Source organism: Thunnus thynnus, chromosome 3 (assembly GCF_963924715.1).
Source record: "Thunnus thynnus chromosome 3, fThuThy2.1, whole genome shotgun sequence".
NCBI lineage: Eukaryota > Metazoa > Chordata > Actinopteri > Scombriformes > Scombridae > Thunnus > Thunnus thynnus.
Window position 1 is genome coordinate 26,109,987 of NC_089519.1, and position 26,592 is coordinate 26,136,578.

The 26,592-nt window shown below is 40.8% G+C and overlaps 1 protein-coding gene across 4 annotated transcripts in view; it reads right to left on the reverse strand.

The window, feature by feature from the left end:
• The window catches only part of LOC137179922 (LIM and calponin homology domains-containing protein 1-like), a 32,800-nt gene that overhangs the window by 2,958 nt on the left and 3,250 nt on the right, over positions 1-26,592 (reverse strand). The window contains exons 2-30 of one of the 4 annotated variants that reach the window (XM_067585000.1): positions 21,394-21,464; positions 21,185-21,254; positions 20,981-21,087; positions 20,860-20,890; positions 20,651-20,761; positions 19,155-19,282; positions 18,787-18,857; positions 16,954-17,155; positions 16,582-16,782; positions 15,833-16,141; positions 15,365-15,637; positions 13,128-13,385; positions 11,555-11,911; positions 11,100-11,420; positions 9,063-9,416; positions 8,730-8,768; positions 8,170-8,299; positions 6,663-6,820; positions 5,525-6,353; positions 4,463-4,792; positions 3,260-3,362; positions 3,074-3,099; positions 2,773-2,886; positions 2,547-2,639; positions 1,636-1,837; positions 1,442-1,541; positions 886-960; positions 598-706; positions 161-263 (exon numbers count right to left, since the gene is read on the reverse strand). In XM_067585000.1, the coding sequence (XP_067441101.1) occupies positions 161-263; positions 598-706; positions 886-960; positions 1,442-1,541; positions 1,636-1,837; positions 2,547-2,639; positions 2,773-2,886; positions 3,074-3,099; positions 3,260-3,362; positions 4,463-4,792; positions 5,525-6,353; positions 6,663-6,820; positions 8,170-8,299; positions 8,730-8,768; positions 9,063-9,416; positions 11,100-11,420; positions 11,555-11,911; positions 13,128-13,385; positions 15,365-15,637; positions 15,833-16,141; positions 16,582-16,782; positions 16,954-17,155; positions 18,787-18,857; positions 19,155-19,282; positions 20,651-20,761; positions 20,860-20,890; positions 20,981-21,087; positions 21,185-21,254; positions 21,394-21,464 (5,275 nt within the window). Of the gene's footprint in view, positions 1-160; positions 264-597; positions 707-885; positions 961-1,441; positions 1,542-1,635; positions 1,838-2,546; positions 2,640-2,772; positions 2,887-3,073; positions 3,100-3,259; positions 3,363-4,462; positions 4,793-5,524; positions 6,354-6,662; positions 6,821-8,169; positions 8,300-8,729; positions 8,769-9,062; positions 9,417-11,099; positions 11,436-11,554; positions 11,912-13,127; positions 13,386-15,364; positions 15,638-15,832; positions 16,142-16,581; positions 16,783-16,953; positions 17,156-18,786; positions 18,858-19,154; positions 19,283-20,650; positions 20,762-20,859; positions 20,891-20,980; positions 21,088-21,184; positions 21,255-21,393; positions 21,465-26,592 lie in introns of all 4 variants that reach the window. The other 3 variants (XM_067584999.1, XM_067585002.1, XM_067585001.1) reach the window with 3 other exon arrangements.

Genomic DNA, 26,592 nt, shown 5'->3' on the forward strand with positions numbered 1-26,592 from the left:
GACTTCCACTTTATACTCCTCTCCACACTTTCACATGTGGTGGTCGACATATCACATGGCCATGTCCTTTTTAGGTAAACAAATGTGTTTGATGGGGTGTTCACACCTATATGCATGTCAGTCTCGGTTTGTCTTTGCATGTGTGTGTACGTGTTCTCACCCCGAGACGCAATATAGCAGTCGTGACAACTCAGCAGTCCATTACGAATCCTCACGTCAGTCCCTGCTGTGGCGTCACCCAGCTGCCCCTCACACACTCCACACTGAGGAGAGAAATACGGTTAAAAACTAATATCATACACAGACAGGATAGTTTTAGACAAGCTATCAAATGGTTACTAAATATGAGGGTTGCCTTTCACTCCTATAAGTTCAGTCATTTCTTTTTTATGTTGGCACAATACCTTGGAGTTCATTTAGATTTAGTACACATGCTATACTTACATTTACATCATCCAAACCTTTATAGAGAAGCCAAATATGTTAGTGCTGCCAACTGTAGATAACTAGTAGCACTGTCTTTAAGACTGTGTGTGTGTGTGTGTGTGTGTGTGTGTGTGTGTGTGTGTGTGTTTGTGTACTAGAATAACACAGTACCTTGAAACACTGCATGTGGAAAAACAGTCCCAGTGTGTCGATGATCATGGCAGCTCCTTTTCCCAGAGGTTGAGAACAACCAGTACATAGTCTCTTTCCACTGACACACCTACATGACACACACACACACACACACACACACACACACACACACACACACCAGTGTTAATGACATTTTTAATGAATTTAATGAATTCTAATTCATTACAGTTAAACTCTCTCATTATTCCCTAAATCAGTGAGTTTTTTTTCATTTGTAGTCATGTGTATGTGTGGATGTGTCATTACCTGCTTGGCGAAGGAGGCTGAGGTGATGATGAGGAGGACTGCTGGTTGTCAATGACAGTGTCATGGGAACCAGACCTGTGGGCACATACCAAGAAACATAATTAAGACCAATCCCAAGAAACATAATTAAGACCAATCCAAAACATCTGCTCAAAGAATTAATTATCTAATTTCTAATTTTCTGTGAATACAGACGTTAATTATTTATTCAAAATTCTGTTAGGGTGAAAAAGTAAAATGTGTATTTTTCAAGGCTATGGAAAAGAATAAAAATGCTGCTTAGCGAATGAACATTTTTCACCATAAAAGGGTGGCTCAGGACACATTTTTGTCACCTCTATCTATCCAGCCAGCAAATTATTGTCATGACACAAAACACATGCGGTACATCCAACAATTCATTAAAATCTTGGCATTTAGTTCAATAAAAGTCACATTTGAGACTCATTTTTTTGATAGAAAAGCAAATTCAAATACATTTAATATGCAGCAGCATGTGGTGAGCTTAAAAAGACAAACATGTACGGCAGACACACACTAAACATCCTGTAAATACCTTTTAACAATATTTGCGTGGATCAGCTGAGGGTTGCGGTCCAGAGAGGACGTCTTCCACAGTTCCTGTTTCTTTGAAGGCTCACCATCACAAGCAGAATCTACAAGAATACATCATAAAAAATCATCATTACAGAAACTCTGAGTTGACACCTGCTACATACAGTATCAGTGTGTATTTTACTTGAATCTCACCCTGGAAGAAATGCAGCTTGGAAGCATGCTGATCCTCGTTCCCTGTGGAGATTCTTTGGCCGTTTTGCTGCAGTGGAACGTTTTTGCCCTCTATCTCGCTTTTTTCTGGAGCTGATGAAGTCATCCCTGTCTGGCCCGGCTGCTGGATGAACAAGCCGGAGGGATTGAGGGGTGTTACAGTCTCCTCTAGAATCTTTCTCTCCTGGAAGATGTACAGACAAAACAAAGAAACAACACATAAGACACACAAAAGCAGGAAGTGACGTGTTTTGTTTTCAGTGTACAAAGGAAAAAGATAGGTAGCAACATTTAGACCATCACAGTCTTTGTGAGGCAAATATAGAAAATGAATGAAAATAGAAAATGAACGAAAAGCAGGCGATAACTTCAGCCTGCTCTCGTGCTATTGATGGCTTCCGGGAAATTTTTGGGTCCCCTCTTGTATATAAATATACAGAAACATGATTCAAAAAACACCCATATCTCAAAACAATCTACTATGTATAAAAAACCATATAACTTAAAGATATAGCCAATACAGGATATATGATACACATTTTTAAAAATGTACAGTGAGATAGATTTTCTAGTACTATATGACAAGTATCTGTGTATAGCCTAAGTTAGGGAGACATCTCATCTAAAGGCTTGACATTTAATTGTGTTCATTCATGTTTTAAAATAAGGTTTTATGTCAAATCGTCATTTAAACCACAATGTTCAGTTTTTATATCCAAAAAGGTTCCTTTGGGAGTAGATTTTTTTCCAAATCACATCTCCTAGGACATTTATGAACTTGAGTTATGAACATGAGTGTGGCTGCAGGAGATCACACCATGTATATATTATATTATATATATTATATATGTCTATATTTTATTTTTAGTGAGTCAGTCTGTGAGAGTTTGTACCTCTTCATTGTGTTTTCGCTCCTCTTCCTCCACCTCTAGCTGTGCTTTCTCCCACTCCTTCTTCAGCTTCTCCTGTTCTCTCTGGTATTGCTCCTGCAGAGGCACAAGGTGTGTGTTAAATACTTAAACACATACACTTACACGTATTTACACACATCCATCACTTCTGTGTTCTGGTTAACATTCATGGAGCCGTACATGCACACACACCATTCCACCAGTGTACCTGTAGGAGGCGCTCCTGCTCTTGTTGCCACCTTTCCAGGCGAGTACGCTCTTCATTAGGGTCCCAGACCCAGTGATTAACACGTTTAGCCAAGTTCAACATGGGGGTCTCAATCTACCCAGACCCAACCAACAATCACACACATGTATACGGACCAAAAGGACAGAAAGAGAGGAAAGGTGAGAGGACAAGTCTGACTACAGTGACTACAGCTACAGGAGACGAAGGGTCAGGACAGGGTTAAATTTAAGAATGAAGGAGAAACAGAAATAACAAGCTGGAGCTGGTTGGAAATACTCACAGTCACATTGCTCTCCTCGAGTCCCTCTGTAAATTAGGAAGAGACAAAAATTTACAACTGCTAAAACAATATCTGCAGGGAAAATTAATGCTATAAACAATACTTCTGTATTATTTACAGAAGTCGAAGTTCTACTTCTGTAAATACTTGATTGAAAATAGTACATCGAGGATAAAGCAGTTTTACCTGTGACAGTGGGGGAATATTCCTGCATGCTGCAGGGTGATGCAACTGGTTGAGCCTTTTTTTCCTCTGCTGATTTTCCGAATGATCCCATGGTACCATTGACCTGAAAGTTAAACATTCAGATAAATGAACTGGAAACAAAGTGGGTCTACATTTATTCTGTCTCTATTTATCCATTTACTAAAATATTTCATGCTGTTTTTGAATGTTGTGCAAATCACATCATACTTTAATTACTGCTGACCATTTTTCAAAAGCATACCAAAGGACTTCTGATTTTTCCTGCCTTGCAGGCAGTCGCTGGTTTCAGTTCATGTAAATGCGATATCAAAATCAACATGAAGAGAACTGAAACTTGCTTTATATAGACAATCTATCACAGTGAACAACTGAGGGTAGTTTCAGGTCCTGCTCATATTCTGCACTGTGAATTTCAACCTCTTCCTTCTGGCAAAAGATATACAGTCCTGATGTAGATCGAACCACTGCTAACATGCTTTTGTACCAAGATGTGTTGGTATTTTAAAATTAGGGAGTTAAAAGATGCAGCTGGTTTAGTGTCTGATTGTGTGTAGTACTGAATGTATGTGTGTAACTATATATTTTATTTTTAATTGTGTTTTGTGATGTTTTATGTGTCTGAATTGCATATTGCAGTTATTTATCTTTTTGGAAGTGGAGCGCCGACTCAAACATATATTTTCCCACAGGGATATTTCTTTTTTTTCATTCTCTCGCCTTTCTGTTTGTGTTAGCACTTTGTAGATGTGAACGGAGATGAAACAATGATTTCTGTGGGAGGAAACTCCGCTGTGTAGATATATTGAACTGCTTCCAGGACAAGAGTCAGCTGCTGAGTTGGAAGAAGTTATTAAAGGCAAAAAGCAACATGGACATGGACATTTCTTGAAAATAATATTGTGAATATCACAATATTATTTTCAAGTAATGTCCATGTTGCGTATTGTTTGTCTCCTTGGTTTAAGTAATTTTCCATCAACAGAGCTCATGACTCTCATGGATCAGCACCTGACCTCTTATGTTTCAGATGTCACAGCTTCCTGTAAACACTCAAATGCACCAGCACATGAACATTATCAGCACATTCCACATTTTCACTTGAATCTCCATGTAGCAATAAGACAGGAAGTTGTAGTAAATTGGCAAACACAAGCATCCTTTAACATGTCACTTGTGTGTTACCTGTCCATTGCTTTGGACATCCAGGGGATGCGGCTCCACGTGAGTCTGCGTGAGTTCTGTCACAATAGTTGTCGTGGTGACGCAGTTTCTGCCACCAAGCAGAGAGCTGATGGCAGAGCCAGAAGACGAGGTTGGTTTCTCCGTCTGTGGAGGAGGCGACTGCTCCGCCGTCTCTTGACTGGCTGCCGTCTCCTCGGAAGGAACTTCTGATTCCGTGTGTTTGGAGGTAACATCTTTGTTCTCCTCTGACGAGTGCAGAGGGGAGGCAGGTGGAGTGGAAACAGATAAATCCTCTGTGGCCTCTCCGTTCACTCGCACCAACCCGTCCATCTGAGTGGGATACACACATAGAGGTCAGGATTAAAGGGATAGTTAGATCTTGGAAATTATACTACAGTGTTTTTCTTACTTAATGACAGTCACACAAACACATGAATGCAATGTATATGTGTCTGTGTGCAGCTTGAGGAGCACAACCGAGGTTTAAGGGATCAGTTGCAGCCACTGTTGAACCACATCTTCTCCAACCACTTTAATTTATTATTGTACTTTTTTGCCTAGCATTACATTTTTCTTAACAATTGTCCTCAAAAATACATAAAAATCTTGCAATATTGTTTGGAACTATTTTTTAAAGGTCCAAGGTGGAGCGAGCATGGTCTGCCACATGAGTATCAATCAAAAAAAGAAGTATTTTCCATATTTGTATTCATCGAACATGTCAATAGAGAAATGATCAACCCTAACCCTGACCCATTAATATGTGGATTACATGTCAGTAAGATGAGACATCCTCCTTTGGAGAAGTTAAAAGATTCATTCCCCTTTTTGAGGGAAGTTGATTCTTGATCCTGCTCACACAGCTCAGCATACAACACAGCTACAAACTGCATACAGAGAACTAAAGAAAGGTATCTATGACTTTATGTGACTCTGGTTAAGAAGTAAAACTTCCTAAAAGCTAAACGACCCCTTTAATGAGAGCATGAGGTCAGGTAATGAGGAGGAATGGGGAAGTGTCAGACGATACTGACAGGATCTGTTTCGATATCGAGCCCTCACCTTGACAGGTTTCTGTCCAGACTGTGAAGTCTTGGGCTGGCAGTAGGGTTTGGCCGCCAGCAGGGGAACAGGTCTGGAGGACACAGATGGAGGGGAGGGGAGTGTGTGTACAGGCGGTGTGGTGTGCGGCTGCACTTGTGCAATCTGAGGCGGAGTGTGTTTGGTTTGAGGCTGTGCATCTACTGTCATTGGTTGTTCGTGTGTGGTTGGAGACTCAGTTGGTTGGGTTTGAGGTTCACGAAGTTCTTGGGATTGAGGTGGCATGTTTTCTGAGTGTGTGACAGAGGGGAGGGGGCTTTTAGGTGTGGAGGAGCTGGAAGAAACAGCATCTGAAGTCTCTTGTTGAGCAGTTTTATCTATCTGAAGTATTTTAGAGGGGACAGGGCTTTTAGGTGTGGAGGAGCTGGAAGAAACAACATCTGAAGTCTCTTGTTGAGCAGTTTTCTCTATCTGAAGTATTTTAGAGGGGGCAGAGGGGAGGGGGCTTTTGGGTGTGGAGGAGCTGGAAGAAACAGCATCTGAAGTCTCTTGTTGAGCAGTTTTATCTATCTCCATGTCTTCAGGTTTTGTGTGCTTCTGGTTCGTCATAACAGTTGATTCTGGTTTATGCAGAGGGTCCAATGTCTCAGAGTCATGAACAGGTTTGTGCTCTTTGTCCACCTGATTTGGGTCTGGTTTGGATTTTGCGGTGGATCTGGGGAGTTTTAGACTGTCCAGTGTTGCGTCGCTGATGGTGAAGCGGAGAGCGTAACGCTGTAAAACCATGGCTGCCTCCTCTGGACTCGCTGCATTCCTGTAGGCTTCACACAACTCTGCCTCTCTGCGCTCCCTGGAGTAATTAGGGAAACACAAATTGTTTAACTGTACATTACATTTCTAAAATATAACAAGGATACGGGAACAGCGCAAAGTCAAGAGGTTGTGATATGTAGCACAACAAGCTAGCTAGATGATATATCAGGCTTTGGATACACATACAATACTTGTAAGTAGGATCAATTATCTGCAAGAGATTTGTTGACAATAAGATAAATAATTTGACAAGCAATGAAGAACCCAGTTTGTCTTAGAATACATATTTTCAGAGCCATGTTTAGTGCTAAAAGGACTTCTCTTAATATCAGCCTCCCGTCCTTACTTTTCCTCCACGATCTCTTTGTAGGTCTTAATGCTTTTCCTCTTGTTGCAGTCACTTCCCTCCTCCTTCATCCTCTTCTCAATCCTCTTCCTCTCTTCCTCTTTTTTGATCAGCTCTTGTGACGCACTGCGGCGGCGATTCTTCCAGCGAACCAATTCCTGTAACAGGTACACATTGTCAAATAATGGCAGCATTTATTCAGGATAATACTGTTTTTTTTAAATATGCTTCTGCATTTTAACACATTATTTCCAGAATTTATATAGCGAACTACACTCACTGGCCACTTTATTAGGTACACCTTGCTAGTACTGGGTTGGACCCCCTTTTGCCTTCAGAACTGCCTTAATTCTTTGACAAATAGATTCAACAAGGTGCTGGAAACATTCCTCAGAGATGTTGGTGCATATTGACATGATAGCATCACGCAGTTGCTGCAGATTTGTCGGCTGCACATCTATGATGCCAATCTCCCGTTTCACCACATTCCAAAGGTGCTCTAGTGGACTGAGATCTGGTGACTGTTGAGGCCATTTGAGTACAGTGAACTCATTGTCATGTTTGAGATGATTTGAGCTTTGTGACATGGCGCATTATCCTGCCAGAAGTAGCAATTAGAAGATGGGTACACTGTGGTCATAAAGGGATGGACATGTTCAGCAACAATACTCTGGTAGGCCGTAGCACTTAAACAATGCTTACTTGGTACTAAGGGGTCCAAAGTGTGCCAAGAAAACATTGCCCACACCATTACATCACCACCACCAGCCTGAACCATTGATATAAGGCAGGATGGATCCATGCTTTCATGTTGTTTATGCCAAATTCTGACGCTACCATCTGAATGTCGCAGCAGAAATTGTCAGACCCGACAACGTTTTTCCAATCTTCTATTGTCCAATTTTGGGGAGCCCTGTCGAATATTACACTCAGTTATCTGTTCTTAGCTGACAGGAGTGGCACCCAGCGTGGTCTTCTGTTGCTATAGCCCAACTGCTTCAAGGTTTGATGTGTTGTGTGTTCAGAGATGCTCTTCTACACACATCAGTTGTAACAAGTGGTTATTTGATTTACTGATGCCTTTCTATCAGCTTGAACCAGTCTAGCCATTTTCCTCTGACCTTTGCCATCAACAAGGCATTTTTGCCCAGAGAACTGCCACTCACTAGATATTTTCTCTTTTTTGGACAATTCTCTGTAAACACTAGAGATGGTTGTGCACGAAAATCCCAGTAGATAAGCAGTTTCTGAAATACTCAGACCAGCCCGTCTGGCACCAACAACCAAGTCACGTTCAAAGTCACTTAAATTACCTTTCTTCCCCATTCTGATGCTTGGTTTGAACTTCAGCAGATCATCTTGACTATGTCTATATGCCTAAATGCATTGAGTTGCTACCACAAGATTGGCTGATTAGATATTTGCGTTAACGAGCAGTTGAACAGGTGTACCTAATAAAGTTGCCAGTGTATGTATGTCACTCTGTTTCATATCATAAGTCTCTTACGTTTTGCCACTGATCTTCATCATCCTGGAAGTTGCTGTACTGTTCCTGCATGCGCTCATAACGTGATTGGCTCAGTTGCGGCAAGTGCCCCACCTCGTCATCGTTAAGCATGTCACTCATACTCACGCTCCTAAACAGGAAATAGAAAGAAAGTAAACATGTGTAAAGCACTGAATCACGTGACTCAGCGTGTTAACTTTGTCCCATTCGACTCTGGAAAACAGCAAATATTTAAATTAGTCATTGAACAAGCAGCTGAACGAACATTCAACATTCAACTTAACAAAGTGTATTAGTTGAGATGTCTATATATCTATATCCAAAATAACAAGCAAACAATAATAGCATTAAATAAGAAGTAAAACTAAAATGTAAAAGATGACAATAAAAAGTTGGATGTTAGTAATGGGTTGCAGCTTGGCAATGCACAGCAATGAGCCTGAGGTTAGCGTGTAGTATATTAATATATTTTGGGATTTTACTCTTCAAATTGAGTGTGCACAGTGTGTTTATATTGTTATCATGCAGGAGTTCATCCAGATCCCCATCGATAAACTTACTCAGTGTCCTCAGACATAAAAGCAACTCGTCGGCTCATCCTAAAACAACAACAGAATAAAGTGAACAAAAGGAAAGAGCGAGTGAGGCAATGTGTAGCAGGAGTGCTAATGTCACACTTCACATCTCAAGAGGGGAGACATCGATTTAACATTTGCCATCATTGCAGCACAAGTAGAGAGTAATTGTTTGGTTCTTGCTCACTTCCATTTTCTTACAGATCTTACAAAAGTAAACAAGTGCGTAAATGCAGACTGGCACTGCTAACATCGTATTTATCAAATCTGAAAATGGAGGTGAAGACACATGCATTACGAGGTCAACAGGCATCTCACATCATTGGAGGCAGATCTTCGTCCTCCAGCCAGAAGGGTTTCTTTCGTGGTTGCTCATTTACATCCCCCTTTCTCTCTTCCACCTTTTCCTCAACTCTCTCCTCCACAATCCTCTTTTCCAATTCTGCCTTCTCTTTACAAGTCGGGGCAGTAGCAGGACTGGGCGGAGGGGTGATTGTTTTAGAAGAGAGAGGTTCAGTCACATCTGTGACAGAGGTGTTTGGGATTGTCATCTCTCCCTTTTGCTTTCCATCCTCCTCCTCCTCCTCCTCCCGCCTCTCCCTCAGCCCTGCACTCATCCTGCGTGGGGCTTTGGAGGGCGAGGCCTGAGATTCTGCTGCCACGGTAACGATGCTGCCAAAACAACGATCCAGTGACAAAACCAAGATTACTGGGGAAAATCCAAACGGCATCACAGTGAGCAAAACACTGCAGCTGATTTACTCTCTATTAGCTGAAACCTTTAACCATGTTGCATCTCTGAACACACCCCAGTCAGTGATGTAATGAAACAATGATGATGAAATCAGGGGTCATCAGCCATGTTGATGCGCCTTTTTGTTATGTAGTGCAAGAGTGAGAAAACCCATTTAAATAGAGTACAGGCAGCACATGAGGCAGCAGGCATGACACTGAATTCCCATCAGCTGATGAGCACAAAGCAGAAAATACTGTAGATGTCGTGGTAACCCTTTTATAGTGGGTATCAGCTGAATAATTATTAAAATTACTGAAACAAACTATAAATTGGTAAATATAAGGAAAATTTTACATACATGTTACTGTCAACTAGTGCAACTATTATTGCAACCAAACTTTAATTCCACCTTTAGAATTTTAAATGTTGGCAGAAACAGTGCAGTAACTTTCCTATTGGAAAGCCTTATTAAATACATGTGGATACAAGTCTGCATTGTACACCTGCTATTTTGTATATTTACTGCACAAGCCATCAGTTTAAGTTGGCATAAGTGGTATGAGCTGATTTGTGTGCTGAATTAAAATAGAGTGGAAACCTCGCCCAACACAAACAAACCAGCAATGTGCCGGTTTGGTTTTGGAGCACACCTGAAGGCAAAACACCTGCTCTGAGATCACTGTGTGGGGAGTGGAAAGAATATGCTAAATGGGCCCAGATTACAAAAAAACAACATATTTTCACTCTTACCTGTAATGGGATCTAGCCATGCAGATACTTTCAGTTTTATCTGCTGAGGTTCTGAGATTTCTGCTTCTTAATTTGTCGAGCTCACAGCAAATGACATTTAAGAAATTCAACAGCAACACCTTCTCAAGAAACAGTGTCCCACAGACCTCGTGGTAAAGAAAAACGAATTTCTACTGAAGAGAAAAGTCTCTGTATAAACTGTTGACAATACGTTCTGTGGATTATTCAGAGTAATGAGGCTACTAAAGATGCTGCTGTTGATTTTTGTAAATGTAAATTTTCAATGCTGTGACCACCACAAACCTGAGCATATTAAACCAAAACTAGAGTAGCTGAGTGGCTAAATACTACTAAAGGTAAACAAGAAAATACTTTTCTGTAATTTCAGTTAAAAGTTTCAGCCCTTAAAGTGTAGCGCATCAGTGTGATTCAGCAGTGATTTACACTTGACATACATTGATAACAGTCAACTGGTCCAATCAAAGTCATACCAAACAAAGCCAAGGTTAGAACTCACCAACAGAACAAAAGTCAAGATTAATCAAAACCAAATCAAAAACTACAGTCATATAATACAGGCATGAGCTGAGCCATGTGAGCAATTTGGACCACAACAGCAAATCAAAGTCCACCAGTCCTTTGAAATACAAATCGCATAAATAAACCACATCAGTCATCCAGCTGGAGGGACTGAAAAATGCTGGCATGAAACCATAACAACAGGATCATCTCTAAATCATCTACAGAGACACATTGCTGTTAGCAAGGCAGGCCATATCACTTGCAAACATGATTTAATCTTCGTCTTCTTTACCAGTAAAATGAAGCTATGTTAGATGCACGATCTCGTCATCGAACGCAGGTCATACCTTTCACTTGCCATCTTTTCTGGGAGTTTAGGTTTGTTGTGTAGTTGCTTCATGCCAGACACTGGGGCAATGTTATATTTGACTGATCCTGGTACTGGCAGGAACTGGCTGAAGCACTGATTTGTTCTGGCTGCACCCTTTTTCTGGGATGATCCCATCCTTCGAGCCATCATATCATCCTTCTGTACGTCAGGCACAGGCTCATTTTCATCATCATCATCATCGTATTCATGTTCACTGTGAGAGGTGGATCGGATCACCTCCGTTACAGGATGCGGTTGAGGTGTTTCCATAGGATCCCGCGGTTGGTGTTGCTCCACTCTATGAGAGAAACTCCTATAATTGAAATAACTAAACATCAAGCTGGAGAATCTTTGTAAGGATGCACATCACACCAAGGTTGTTAGTGGCCTCTGCACACTGTTAGAAACTGTTCCACACAAAACTCAGCCCACCTGACATTCAGTTTCTTGCTCCTGTCTGTCTGTACTTCCTTTTTGTTCCTCGGAGCAGCATCAGTGGTGACCACCCCTTGTGTGCAGCGTTTGGAGGCAGGCACAGGCAGAAAGCGGTTGCAAGTCGCTGTACTGGTGCTTTGTTTATGGAAAACTCCTGTCCTCCTCGCCATCATGTCGTCTTTCTGAAGATCTGGGATCCTCTCCTCTTCTTCCTCATCCTCCTCCTCTGCTCTCATTTCATACTGAGCCAGACGTGCATCCAGTTCAGCAGGAGAGGGAGTGGTATCGGGGGTCCACGGTGGGAGGTCAGCAGATTTTGGGGCAGTTTGACTGAGATTATCTCCTTCTACCTGGCTGTGAGAGCATCATAAAAAGCTCTAACTGCAGCAACGAGAGATGGATAATGCCTGGCTAACTCTATACACAAACATCCAAAAATACAATATATAAATAAAATTAAATGCACACAGAAACATGCAGAGAAGCAGGCCAGAGGTGATCACAAGAAGTAAAGAATACAGATTGCAAAAGTATTTTTAGTGAGATCAGAAAATTTCATACAATTCAAAGGAATATTTCAGCAACAAACAGCCGGAGGTTGGAAAAGAAAACATGCAAAACTAATGCAAATCTGCAAACAGCCCTCAAAGCTCAGATGAGGTTTTGACCTGACTGGGACACTTTGACCACAACAGTCATGTGAAAACCTCCATCTATGAAGTGCAGCACTTTAGGCAAACAGCCCTCAAAGCTCAGATGAGGTTTTGACCTGACTGGGACACTTTGACCACAACAGTCATGTGAAAACCTCCATCTATGAAGTGCAGCGCTTTAGGTCTGACCCAAAGATCTTTCAAAAAGATATCAGAAGATTGTGTGTTATCTCAGCAAACTTAATAGAAATGCATGGTCTGTGCTTTTTCTTCTGCTTATCAGAGCAAGACTGATAAATTGGCAGAGGCAAAATAAATCGGCTGATATTGGCTTATCGCATATGTATTAGTGCTGTTGTATATGTGTATACGTAACAAGAAAATCACAGAGTTTGTGTACCACAGTCCTGAGAATTTTATTTTTCAACTATAAAATGTCCCGCTCAGTACATATGTGTCACAATTCCTTAAAAAATACAGTATATTTAAGGGATCCTTATAAAATAAAAGTTTTGTGTTTATGTAAAAAATGACTACTGGTCAATATATCCTTATTTATGTTTTTAAAAACTCTTAAGTATCAATATCAGCTGTAAAAATCAATTGTAGGTCAGGCTATATGTGTTATCATAGTAGGATATACATGCATGCATCCTTGTTTGTGTGTGTGTACCTTTGTTTCTTATTAAAACTACAAGCAAATCAGTGCAATGCAGAGGGTGCATCCAAACTACCTAATTTACTAATTCAAATAGGCCTGCATGTAAAACATGTTCCAAAATGCAAGCAGTTTAATTAAACCATTTAATGAGTAGTGGAATAGAAAACTATTCTAACTATTCCTCAGTACACTTCATACTAATGCAAGCGACTTTGTATTCGAGTCAACGCTGTCTCGTATTTGGCCTCGTCCATACCTGCGTTCCCGCTCTGAAAGCTGGGAGCCCAGGCCAATGGTAGGCATGGCTACAGTTGCCTTGGAAAGGAGTCGTCTTAGCAACTCCGTCTCCTCCCCTTCACTTGACGTGACTGTATCTATTGGCTGCCCGATCTCAGTCACGCCCCCAAAGGTCACAACTTTGCTTTGACCTCGTCCAGCCTTTGCTGATCCGCTGAAAGGACTTCCATAATTTTTCTCCAGACAAGCCTGACACACAGGGGCCGGACTAGCCTCACTGTAGATACAATCTCACACATGAAGAACACACACACACAGTAACAAACAAACACACACACACACACAAACAACAACAGCACACAAAAAAAGCAGGAGGGGAAAGAAACAGGGTGGAAAAGAAATCATGAGCAACTACAGACAGAGGATCAGATTGTGAAGACAAAGGAAGGATGAGGTGGAACTGATGAATCAGACAGGAAGTGTGGATGGACAGAGGGGGTCAAAGCATGGGGTTATGTACTTAAATCAATTCAACACACATGTACATTCACACGTACACACACAAGCTTTTTTTTATCTACTCTAGGTAGCAACATTTCCCTGGTAACTGCTGCTGCTCTGGGAACACAAAAAACTCTTTATCCTATCTAATGACATCAGCACAGAGAAGGAAAACAAAGCCTTAGCGGCGCTCACAGCCAACAGTCGCCTCTTTTCTTTCTTTGGTCACACACACAGAGTCTCACACATACCGGCCAATTCCCTAATCTGTTTCAATGCCTGTCAAAGAAGACTGAAGAGGACTGAAGTGCAGAATAATGAGGAGAATAAACAAGCAGATGAGAACATAGGGAGCGACAGAGAAAAGAAGGGAAACTTAGTCTATGGAGGTTTAAAGCTGCTTACAAAACAAGATACAACAGACTTAAGACAGAAAAGAGTTGAGAAAATATTGACAAGATGGAGATTATTTTTTGAGGTTTTTAAAATATTTCTGATCATGTTTAGAGTAGTAAACTTTATTTACTTTGATGGCTGTAACATTTTCATTATGGTTAAATCCATAGAAAACGTTTTGATTAATTGATTAATCATTTAGTCTATAAAATGGCAGAAAACTGAAAAACTGTCAATCATGATATCCTAGAGCCCAAGAGGACATCTTCAAACAGTCATAAAACTCAAAATATTATGAAAAGCAGCAAATCCTCATATTTGAGAAGCTGGAACCAATGAATGCTTAGCATTTGTTCTTAATAAATTATTTCAACAGTTAAGTGATAATAAAAGGTGTTTCTAACAAATTATTAAACTGATTAAATGAGTAATCATTTCAGCAATATTACTCTTGACCTAGGCTTTAGATAATTGATTATTCACTTGGACTTTTTAAAAAATTTTTTTAATCATCTTAACAATCGCACCCCTTTTGAGGCACAAAGCCCAAAGTAATTGCACTTGAACCATTTTGTTCACACTTTTGATTTGGTCTCTTCAGAAAAGTAACTCTTTGGAATTTAAAATCAATTAGACAGAATTGGTCTGAGTCATACTGCAATAAATTTACAGAAGCACAAACATTGCTAAATGTTTTCTCACCTCTTTATTCACCACCTATATTTTTATTTTACTCTTTTGGCTTGTATGTAGTTCTATTACAAAATAAACAACAGTTGTTGCAAATATACTGAGATTTTTAGATGGTTTTTATAGAGGTTTGTTGGTTCAGCTGGATGTAATCCAAAATAAATCTTGTACTGCAATAGAGGACCACAATGGAAATAAGCCCTTGAGCTTTTTTGTGTATTTTAATCCTCAACAATTTTAAAAAATCTTATATGGAGTCTGTCTTTGTGATCAGTCTGTCATGTATGTTTTAAATTTTGTCAAATAAATCCATCTATCTATCTATCTATCTATCTATCTATCTATCTATCTAAAGTACCAAACCACCGACATATGCCGGCGCTGTTTGATCAGGGACTTCACAAACATATCTAGAGAGCCATCTGGGTTGTATTTTCATATGAAAGTTTGCTTGGTTTCATTTTTGCAGATTAATGACCCTCATCTGCCTGTAATAAAGACTAAATAAAACTAGAAGCACAAACACACAAACACACAAACACACACACACACACACACACACTATCTCTTTGAAGCACACATTCATCTACATTCCACACACTTGATATACAGCAGCATTTTAGTGCTTTGTACAGCATGTGTGTAAAACAGAGAGTGTGTGTTGGGCACCTGGGTTCAGTCATCTTGAGTCTCTCCCACTTCTCCATATCTGCCTGGCTCATGGCGGCAGGAGCAAAGCTCATTGGTCCATCCCTGTGAGGGATTGGCCTACTCTGAGCCCGCCTACGAGCCAGGTCATCCTTCTGCTTATTAGGTATCGCCTTAACCCTTCCCTCTTCTCCCTCTTCCTCCTTATCCTCCTCTTCCTCCTCATGGCGAGGGGTGGACTTTAGGAAGGGGTTGTCTCTGCGCGTAATGATGTCAGGGACAGCTTGATTCTCACTGTCCAATCACAGAGCCAGTACAGTGACATTACACCGCACACGTTACAAAGTGAAACAAACACACCAAACCACAAGTGACCACGACACCCAAGGAAAGAAAGAGCAGGAAAATAGGAAAGAATATTTAGCGGCAGGTTAGAGGAAATTGAAGAAAAACTGCAAATTCACACACACACACACACACACGTCTAACCTGATCTCCTTCTCCTGCAGTGTTTGCTGTGAGGCTCGTCTAATGCCCTCCCAGCGTTCTCGGTCTTTGTTGCTGCATACAGGCGGAGGGATAAACTGATGCACCTTGGGAGCGACGGGGCCGCGGGGAGCTCGTCTGGACGCCAGGTCATCTCTACGAACATCCGGAACTTTCTGCACCTCTGCCTGATCCTCCCCGTCAGAGGAGGAATCCCACGCAGATTTCTGAGAGTTCAAAAAGTCATTATCGCGGCGAAGGATGATGTTCGGGGAAGGCGACCTCACTTTCTGTTCCTCCGTTGTGGGAGGGCTGAAGTTGGAGATGGGAAGGCGTGGCAAAGTCATTTCAGAGATGCTTAAAAATCCATCGTGCCAGAGGTAGTGACGTGCAAAGATCGGACTTGACATGCGCCCACGATGATCATCGATTAGTTGCAGCGAAAAGTAAAACTTATCTTTGTGTGTTAGAAAATTCACATCCACTGAAACCTCTATTTCAAAATGAACTACTGTCAAGATTTAAATCAACCTCTCCTAATTCTTCAAACACCAAACATGAGCAAGCAGTTAGTCTGATCCGTATGCCAACACACAAAACTCACAGCTACACAAAGCTAAAAGTGAAATCACACCACCAGCGTGATCGAGGCACACCAGAACACTATTTACCATCACAACTATTCGTTAGTGAACACGACCAAAACTGTCCAATCGCAGTGGCAGCATCTCTTATGCTCGTTCCTCTCTGACCTGCTGTAGCGAGCGGCAGCAGGCAGAAGTTTAATCCCTGCCTTCTCCAACTTCTGTAGCCTCCTCTGCTCCAAAATGTCCTGGGCCACCTTCTCCTCTTCTTGGTTTAGTTTTTCGCCATTGTTCTCAGGTGCCCAGGTGACAGTCTTTGCGGTTTTGAAGTGCAGTCTTTTGCCCTCAACCTGCTCTGGAGTAGCTTGACTGAGGAACGGTGTGTGATGGCAGGGAGAGATTAGGGATAACGGAAATGTGTGTCTTGTGTGATTTACTTCAATCTGCTCAGTGTTTGTATTTGACATCGCAGCACTTATTTTCAATGAAAAATCATTATGAATACTGAATAATTTATTGTACTCATGTGTTGGTCATTACCTCCGCTGCTCTCCTTCCTCCGTATGTGGTTTTCGTCGCTGAGTGGGGATGTAGGAGCTGACATTGGTTCGGTTGGGAAGAAACTGGTTAAAGGGAATGGAGCTTCTTGATTCACTGCTGGCAGTCCGTCTGGCCAACATGTCATCCTTTCGCACATCTGGCTTCCTGCTGGGGGCGTCGGCCTCTGAGTCGCTGCCTCGCCCTGGGCAACAAAGAGCGATAGAGCATAAAAGGTAAAAGAGTCAGGAAGGTTAGAAAGCATGTCAGGACTGTGAGCAACTATTCTTAATTGGTCCTTGCATAATAACCTCTGCATATGCTAAACAGTTGTCAAGGCATATGGCTCAATGTTGTTTTTTATTCACCAAAAGTCCATTAACAACTTCAGGTTTCATGTCAGTAGATGCACATATTGTCATGATTGTGCCTGAATTTGGAAATGGGATGTGCCTATTCATATTCTCGATACTTGAAAGCATTTTAGCCATTTATTGCGACATGACTGAATTAATTTAGCTTTGTTTTTGCTCAGTGGCCATTAAAATTTCCATTTTATTAAAACCATGGTCTACTTTCTTGTAATTTTGGCTATCATTCCTACCACTGACAATAACATTTTACTCACAAATTGCTGACATCAGGGAACAAGGCAACCTTACTAAAAAGAAGTCCGATATTCAGTAAACATAAGCACTCAGATAGACAGACAGATTCCAAACAAACTCCCAGGTTAGCAAAACCTATTTGGAAGGTAAAACAAGGGTGAACAGTAAGATCACTACATAAATTGTCCGTTGTAAACATCCACCACAGTTTACAGGCTGTTTTACCATGCAAAGAGGTATTACTAGTAGCATTTTGAGTGTGCTCACTTTCAGTTTTACTTCAAAATAAAGTAGTTTAGATAATCTAGCTAAACTGTCAACTTGTTTACGATTTGTATGGTCACCTGACTGCTCCCAAATCCCAGCAAAACTACAAAAATCAAGGAAAATTATGATTTAAATATTACGGCAACACAGAGTACAGTATAGTATGTAGCAAGTCAGTCAGACACATTGATCACTTCTTTTCTTCCTAACCTTTTTATGCATAAATCTATTAAGTATCCTGCAAACAGACAGACAGAATATGATAAACTATAAATCTTTTTCAACTCTGCTGGTAGGAAATGTAAATGTTTCTCGGAGGGACAGCACACTTTCTCTGTGACCTGTAGGGAATGTGGGGAATGAGTTTATTCCCGGCTCTGGAATAGTGTTTTTCTTGTCACCTTTCTGCAGACACATTACACTGTCAACATAAAAGACACAAACAGGATGCCTGTGATGCCCCACTTCAAACACACACACACAGACATGACAGGCAGGATGTTGACCTCAGTCTGTATTTCCCAGGTCCAAATATCTAGTGATTGCTACTGAGACCAACAGCTGCTGCATCTGGGACACACACACACACACACACACACAAACACACACACAGACAGGCTGAGACGTTCAGCTGTTGTCCACAGCCGGCCTGCCTGGCCATAACATACCAAGGTTAAAACCCTAACATGCAAGAGATCAGCAGACTATTTATGGAGAAGTGGTTTTGTATTGCTGCCTTAAAGGACTCATTTGACATTTTGGAAAAAATGCTGATTTGCTTTCTTTCAGAGAGTTAGATGAGAAGATCGATACCACTTTCATGTCTGCCTGTTAGGTGTGAGGCTATATAGCCAGGAGGCAATTCGCTTAACTTAACATAAGGACTGGAAGCAGGGGGGGAACAGCTGGCCTTGCTCTCTCTACAGTTCTCCAAAGTTGAAAGACATTTATCAGAACAAACCATCACTGTTTCCTCGATTCACGACATCAGGGGAGGGACTGTGCTGTGAGCGAGAGCCAAAGGAGTCCAGACTGTCAAAAACAAAATAAAACATATTACAATTTCACATTGTAGCAGCTAAATTCATGCATGGGACATTTACATTTTTCCCCCCAGTTTTTTTAAATTAAATGTTATAATCAGCCTAAAAACAGTTTTAGTATGTATGACTGTGATTATGAAGAACCAATATTGAAATTAGATGTTTTTAATCTAAAAAACATCAAAAGTTAAATTCTCATGAGTGATCTGAAGTTTCTATAGTGTGTGTGTGTCCACATATTTGGGGTATGTGTGTGTGAGTGTGTGTGTTGACAGATGTCTCTCACCTGTCCAGGGAGTTGTCTCGAGTGTGTCGTGGTGGAGAGAGAGAATCACTCCTCTCAGAGTCCCAGCAGTCATAGCCGCTGTCTCTCACACCGCGCTTCTGCGCACCGTCCCCTCCTTCCTCACTTTCCTACAAACACACACAAAATACATGAGCTACAAGGAAAATATGTGATCAACTGCATGAAGTAGGAAATATGCATGAAGAACTTCACTGTGGAGCCCTTTTCAGACATGGAATATGTATCGTTGCTGGCTTCATGAAGCTGTTATAGTGACGGCTTTTTGTCATTCAGACATAAGTGACTTTTACGTTAATATTCCTTATGGCTTTATTCAGACATGACAGGACATTTACAGAAAGAGACACTAATGCTTGTGTGATATTTGGCACCTGGTGCGCAAGAGGAAGTATCTCTGATGAATTTTTAAACTTATTTTGCTGTTGAGGCCTTAATTAATGACCATTGTGAGTCTCATCACAGCTTCTCTGATTGAATCCACTGACATAGTTACGCATCAGTTTCATTAATTAACCTTACTAGAGAGCTAATTCTGTTGCTTGTTTTAAAAAGTTCAAGAATGCACAATCACTGAGTGACAGAACGTTAAGTTGCTATTTTCATTTAATTCTTATTAGCTCACATGCTGTTTGTAAAGCGTTTTGCTGGATAATCATTTATTCAACAGCTGGCATAAATGAAGCTCTGGTTTAATTATTACTGTGTTTGTTTGATGAGTTTTTTAACCTCTTCTGCTCTAGTTGCCAGGGGAAACGTTTTTATAAACTGATCTGATATGAGAAGATTGATTTCCTCCTCAAAGCTTTAAAATTGTCTCTTTCACAGTGTCTCCTAGTTTATTAAACCAATTTTATGCATAAGAAATGATGACTGAGATGATAAATTTATTTCACTGATGTTAGATGGTGAAAGAAAAGACACGTTTCCACACTATACATATACTCCCCGGCCTTAAGTCTTCACTAGTACTCCCACCTAATAAGATTCCTATCGTGACTGTTACGTGATAGTGACCAGGTTGCTTATTTAGACATAAAACCGACATGTTAAACAGCCATCAGATTAACGTAAGGAGGTGCATGTTTGAAAGGTGCAAAAGACAAAGAGATAGAAAAGTGAGGAACAAGATGATACCAGGTGTTTGTATCTTGTGTAAAAAAATAAATAACAGTAAAGATGAACTGATTTGAATGGACTTCCAATTGATCCTAAAGATAAAACAATCAGAGTCAAACTTCTTTCTTAACTCATGTCCTGTTTATCCCCTCTATCTCTCCCTGAAATAGGAGTAGGTGTGGTGTAACAAAAACAAAAAATGTGTTTGTCTCCAGCCTAGCGTGTCTCTCCCGCACCCCAACAAAGACAGGAAACTAACAAATCCATCCCCCCACACCTCCTCCGTGCCACTAATCTGTTTTTTCTGTTAGTCCCCCTCTCCCCCTGCATGCTCAGCCCTTCTCACTTTGTTCACTCACCACCTTCATTTGCGCAAGCAGCCCTTCAAACTCCTTGAGGTTGAGAGTCGGGCCGCTGTAGGAGGCGCAGCCGCTGGCGGCCTTTCCCAGCCAGAACACTGTGTTCAGCACCTGAGAAAGAGACGGATAGAGGAGTTTGGTGTGTATTTATAAATGCTTAACACCCTGACGAAGAAGATAATGTGAGAAACAAAAACAATAAAACTCACATTTTTAAGTTTGCGGTTGCAGTCGGAGTCCCTAATGAGAGAGAGAAGTGTGTTACTGTCGAGTGATTCAACATTAAAACGGACATAAACAGGAATAAAAAAGCCACAAATGCTCATTTACTTGAGGTTGGCTCGTATGGAAGTGTCTTGCAAGTCTCCGGGGTCAAACAGCTGGGAGCCCCTCAGGCCCAACTCCTCACAGCCCCGCAGGAAGACTGACAGGTTGTCCTAGAAGACACAGCAGGGGACCACAGACAGAGTTTATCACTTTGACGAATAGGCTGGTTTGCAGAGATGAATGTCACGCTGGAGAGTATCTTCTTACCAGCCCAGCGATGGGGGTGGGCAGTCTGTTGATCTTCTTAACCAGCCCTGGTTTGATTGCACTCAGCAGTCTGGTTGGAGGAAGGGTGGGGGTGGGGGTGGGGTGGGGGGGTGGGGGGGGGGGATTTATTCAATGTTAAGGGAGTTTGTGTAAGTTGTTGCTACTTCAGACATCAAAAAGCCCGAAAGGGAGTGATGTTACAAGCTTACTCGCATAACAGGATGCCGTTCTCCAGTGCACTGCGGAAGTCCTTGTCTCCAAAGCTCTTCCCCGTTACAGCCTGGGAGGGAGGACAGGAAGAGACAGATGTAACAGAGGTGGAGTGGAATTAGGTCCGCAACTAACAATTATATATTAATCTGATGATTCATTTTGGATTAACCAATTCATTTGTCTAAAAATGTCAGAGAATATTTAATGAACATCACATGTTCCCAGAGCCCAAGTTGATGTCTTCAAATTGCTTGTTTTATCCAACCGACAATTCAAAGTAACGATTATACAGCACATAAAAAGCACAGTTTCTCACATTTGAGAGGAGGAACCAGAGAATCATGGCAGCTCCAACTTCAACCAGATTAAGTATGTTTCTTTTAAAAATGAATAAGTGCAAATATCACTTTTTTATGTCCTTGATTCATTTCTAACTCCAGGATCTGACACTTTCAAACTTCACGTTTCCTCAGAAGGATGTGAAATATGTGACAGTACTCATAAAAAAGCAATGCTGAGGGAACGAAATGGAGCAGAGAGGAGGAAGACAGACAATGGAGAGTATTTATGACAGACTCAAGTGACATTGTTTTCAGAATTTCTTGCAAAAGAGATTTTGATTTCAATTATATTTTCCTATACATACTGTAAATATAAAGCTTAACTAACCAATTCTAACCCTGAAGACGACGCTGTGCTCTGTGAAAGCAGTAGCCTCTATTGTTGGTCATGCTGCTTATTAGAACATAGAGAGATTAATATTGCCTAATGCTGAAATGATTAACATTCATTATCAAAACTCAATTAATAATTTAGGTCAGTTATCAAGTAAAAATGCCAAATATTCTCTGGCTTCAGCTCCTTAAATGTGAAAATGTGCTGCTTGTTTCTGCTTTTCATTTGTAACACAAGCACTTTGTAGACGTCACTTTGCGCTCCTGATGGGCATTTGTCATCATTTTTGGACGTTTCATGTTTTGAAGGATTTACTGGGTCATAAAAGAATTGACAGATTAAGAAGCAAAGTTTAAGCTCTAACATGTTCACTGTCATTAATAGATAATTATTCTATACAACACTGATGGAGGTTTAATGGATTGTGCTTCACTGTGTCCCTGATGGAGGAACCTGCTGCTGCCCGGTTCACCCTTCCCCCAACATTTTGCTTCAGTAGAAACCAAATTAGAGTGACGCCAGGGCAATGACACACTGCTCTGTGTCCTCATTCCATTTTCCCAAAATGCACCCACACGCACGTCCCTGATTTAGATGCATGCCGTCTTGGCTGGACAGAGTTGCAACGATAACCTTAATCTTCTAACCTGGACTCCAAGTTGCAGCACGTCCTGTACGGGAGAATCAGGAAGCGGCAGTGATAACAACCCACACACACAAACACAAACACACACACACACACACTGCTTTCTGGAGTTGTTGTGTAACCAGCAGCCAAAGATGAATGGAAAAGTGGAGAGGTTTGACTGACGCCTGTTTAGACGTCTAATCCAGATTAGCACAGATTATAGTTAGCACCAAAACTGTTAACTGCAGGCACACACTCTCTCTGTCTCCACTGCTCATATGTATGCTCCTGCACGACCATCTGCAAACATATTACACACATTTGTGAGTGGGACACTCACCACAAACACTTCATAATCTGAGGGTTTAATACTTTGGTATTAAAGCATTTGATGCTAAATATTCAAGATGCTGCTTAATCTTTTCTTCCTCCTTTTGCTTTTCTCCTTTTTTCTCTTGTTAGATTCATGATTTCTTTCTATTTCTTTATGTACAGTTCTGATGCAGATGTACGATATGTACAGTATGAGCGGAAAACACACACATCTGCATCTGCAGCTATGAAAACAGCCTATTGTTTTTTTTTTGTTACATAAGTGATGACCAGATGTTTCCCATTGGCATTCCCTTCTTTTTATTGTCTTTCATCGCTCTGCTGTCTCACACACACACACACACACATCATGTTTCGACTCCAGGTCTTTGAAACATTTACACCATGGTCATGCATAATTTACTTACCAAGGACAGTGCTGTATTGAGGGAGAGCAGCACTACTGTGTTTGTGTTCGCACTTTGTGTAGGTAGGCAGTGTGTGCGTGTGTGTGTGTGTGTGTGTGTGTGTGTAGGATGCAGGACGCAGACAGTGAGCGGAGGGTGGAGGCGGTTAAGGATGTGTTATTGGCAAAATGCTGAAACTGAAACACAGCAAGTAGACATAGTGACTGATGTGAACATACATGTTTCTCATTAAAATTTTAGCGCAGGAAAAAAGTTGTGACGTTTGTGCTCGAGTGTGTGTTTTAAAAAGGAGAAACAGAGTGTGTGAAGGAGAATGTGTCTGTTTAGTGAGCATTCATGTCTGGCCAAAAAACCAGAGCAAAAAGCCTTGAGGGTATTTCAGCGCTAGCAACAGTAATTCGACTCTCTCTCACTCCCTCCCAGACCTCATGGTGGATTGCTCTGTTTGGCCTCGGTGAATGGCAGCAGCAGCTACCATTTAAACCCCTGAGGTGGGTTTGAGTGTGCGGGGGGCAGAGGAGAAGAAGAATTAGGCCAGTGTACCCTTTACTTTTATTCTAGCAACTGTAAAAAAAAAAACAATTGAAAGAATGAGAGGCTAGAAAAACAGAGAGAGCAGAGAGAAAGATGCAGTTGGTGGCGATTCGTGGCGTTTCCGCTGTAAGGATTAAATTCTCTGTTTAGTGCCATGATGCTGCATCTTACACAAGTTGATATGTTTAGCATGTGACAGTTTACTGGGCTGAATGGAGTCCCAGTTTGTGTCTCTCATGTATTACTGTTACACTTGAATCACAGAGCTACAGCAAGCATCTGTTTCTCTTGAAAAAACCCTTGAAGGCAATTTAAAGTAAATGTCCACAATGTCTGTTAAGTCACTATCTATCACCCAATGAGGTAACACAACGGGGATTGAGCCTATGGTCCACTGATGAAAGCTCTTGCATTTGCAGTTTTAACGAACTGGCTGTTGGTGGCGACATTCTCAGGAAAAACGGTGTATATTTAGTGACACGTTTTCCATCACCTAGCAGTAATTGGTCCGACAGAGAGGGTAGGCGGAGCAACAGACTCGCTCTTCAACTGCCAAATGACTGACGTTACACAGGCGACACTGTTTGTATCACTGAAAAGTACGAAACGGAGATCTTCGAGATTGTTACTTAAAGAATCGTAAAAGACTCCTCTAACTACGTGGATTAAAAAATATTTTTCTCTGTTATCGTTGTGTACTCCACTACATATGTGTGAATATATGTGTATACACATAAAGATATTTACTTTTATATTTGCCATGTAAGTACACGACTTTCCATTTCTCATAGGTGACCAAATTTATGTTCTGTTTTTTGTTTTTATCTCTTCTCTTCTAGTTGTTCTGTTTTATAGTTATGTAAAATCTGAATGGAAGCTCAATATGCTATTTATCTGTTTTTTTGGGGGGAACTCGATAAACAAAGTTTTGATAAAAAACATTTTTTCCCCCAGAGAACAATTAAAAACACATTTTTGCACCAATTTCTGGAAATTAGTAATATCTTTTCGCTTGCAAATAATATCATTTCTGGCTTCCATTTTTGTTTGGATTAGGAGTCTTGGGAATCTTTTATTGTTCTGCAGTGGCATAAATAGTTTTTTCATCCAAATGGTTTCAGTTTTAGGGTCTTTGAAGATTCTGGAAATATCTTCAGAATAGCAGCGAGTATTGGTACGAGCCTTCCTCCTGGGTTTTTCAAAGATACACACAAACTGGGGCTACGCTGAATCATGCTGAACTATCTGTGTGCTTCCAATAAAGCCAGTCCTGAAATTAACTGCAGGATATTGCAATATGAGATGGAGATGTGATGAAAAGACCACTGAGAGAGGTTTCTGTTTTAATACGTGGTGTTGCATAAGCGTTAGCTCTTTGCATACTGACGACCATGTGGCACACAAAGTGTAAGAGAGGACAACGCGGAGGAAAAAAACAGAAAGAGGAAGATGGAAAGACAGAGAAATAAAGTCATAATCCAGATGCATTGTAGATTTGAGGATGAGTTTAATCTGGATCAGAGTAATTAACCAGAGTGAGTCGACACCAGACAGCACCAGTCTCCCCATCAGCTGACAACTGATATTTGTTCAGTATGATGAATAAAAGCAATTCCTTTGTGTAATTCCAGTACAGTAATTGTACTATATATTTTGCAAATGTATTTCAAATGAATTGCCAGTACACAAAAAAATCTAATTTAATATATCATTAGGCACTATAATAGCGTAATGATTGCATGATATTTTGGTATTTTTAATTTGATTTAAATATATAAAATGTACCTGTCACTTTATACTGTACATAAACATGTAGTAATAGTACATCAGTATACCAGCTGTAGTATTTGAGCAATGATGTAGTGATATTTTGAACTTAAGGTTCAGGAACTTTTGTGCAATTTAAGTAAAAAATTACTTCAATTATTTTACCACATTTTACGTATACTAACTATAAGTCTGTTTGCATGTATATTTCAGTGTATTTTGCATCCTAAAACTGTTTTATGAACTGTTTTTTTCACATGCTGTTTCTCAGCTGAGTGTTGAAACAGCACAAACTTATACTACTTGAAAATTTTGCACAATGCTAATCAAAGGCAATCAATCATATCATGATACGTTGATAGTTTGTGCGCTGCCATCTAATACTTCACAAAAATGATCACACACCATGTTTAGCTTTGCCTCTGGGAAACTATCCTAGCTTTACCAAAACTTGGCATGAAAGACATCTTTGTCAGCAACAGCATGTGTGTATCATCATTATTTCACATTCTTTCATACAGCGTTGAACGCATGTTAAATCCACAAATCTCTACTCTCACACTCTCTCTCGTGCAGACACAGCTGGCTGTCTGAGACCATTGGAGTTAATCTGCCTCGGACAGCTGTGACATCTGGCACGCACACACACACATACATACATACACACACACACACGTGCTCGGTCACACACATTCTTTACTTTATTCCCTGTACGTCAGACTTTAACTCTTGCTATGTACTGTCTGTCGGTGACAGCAGAGGTTAACTGCTGTCACTAAAGTTAACTTTGTGCGTCTCTAAGCTCCAACAGGTTTAAAGCACCTTCGACTGTGTGTATCAGCATTGAGACA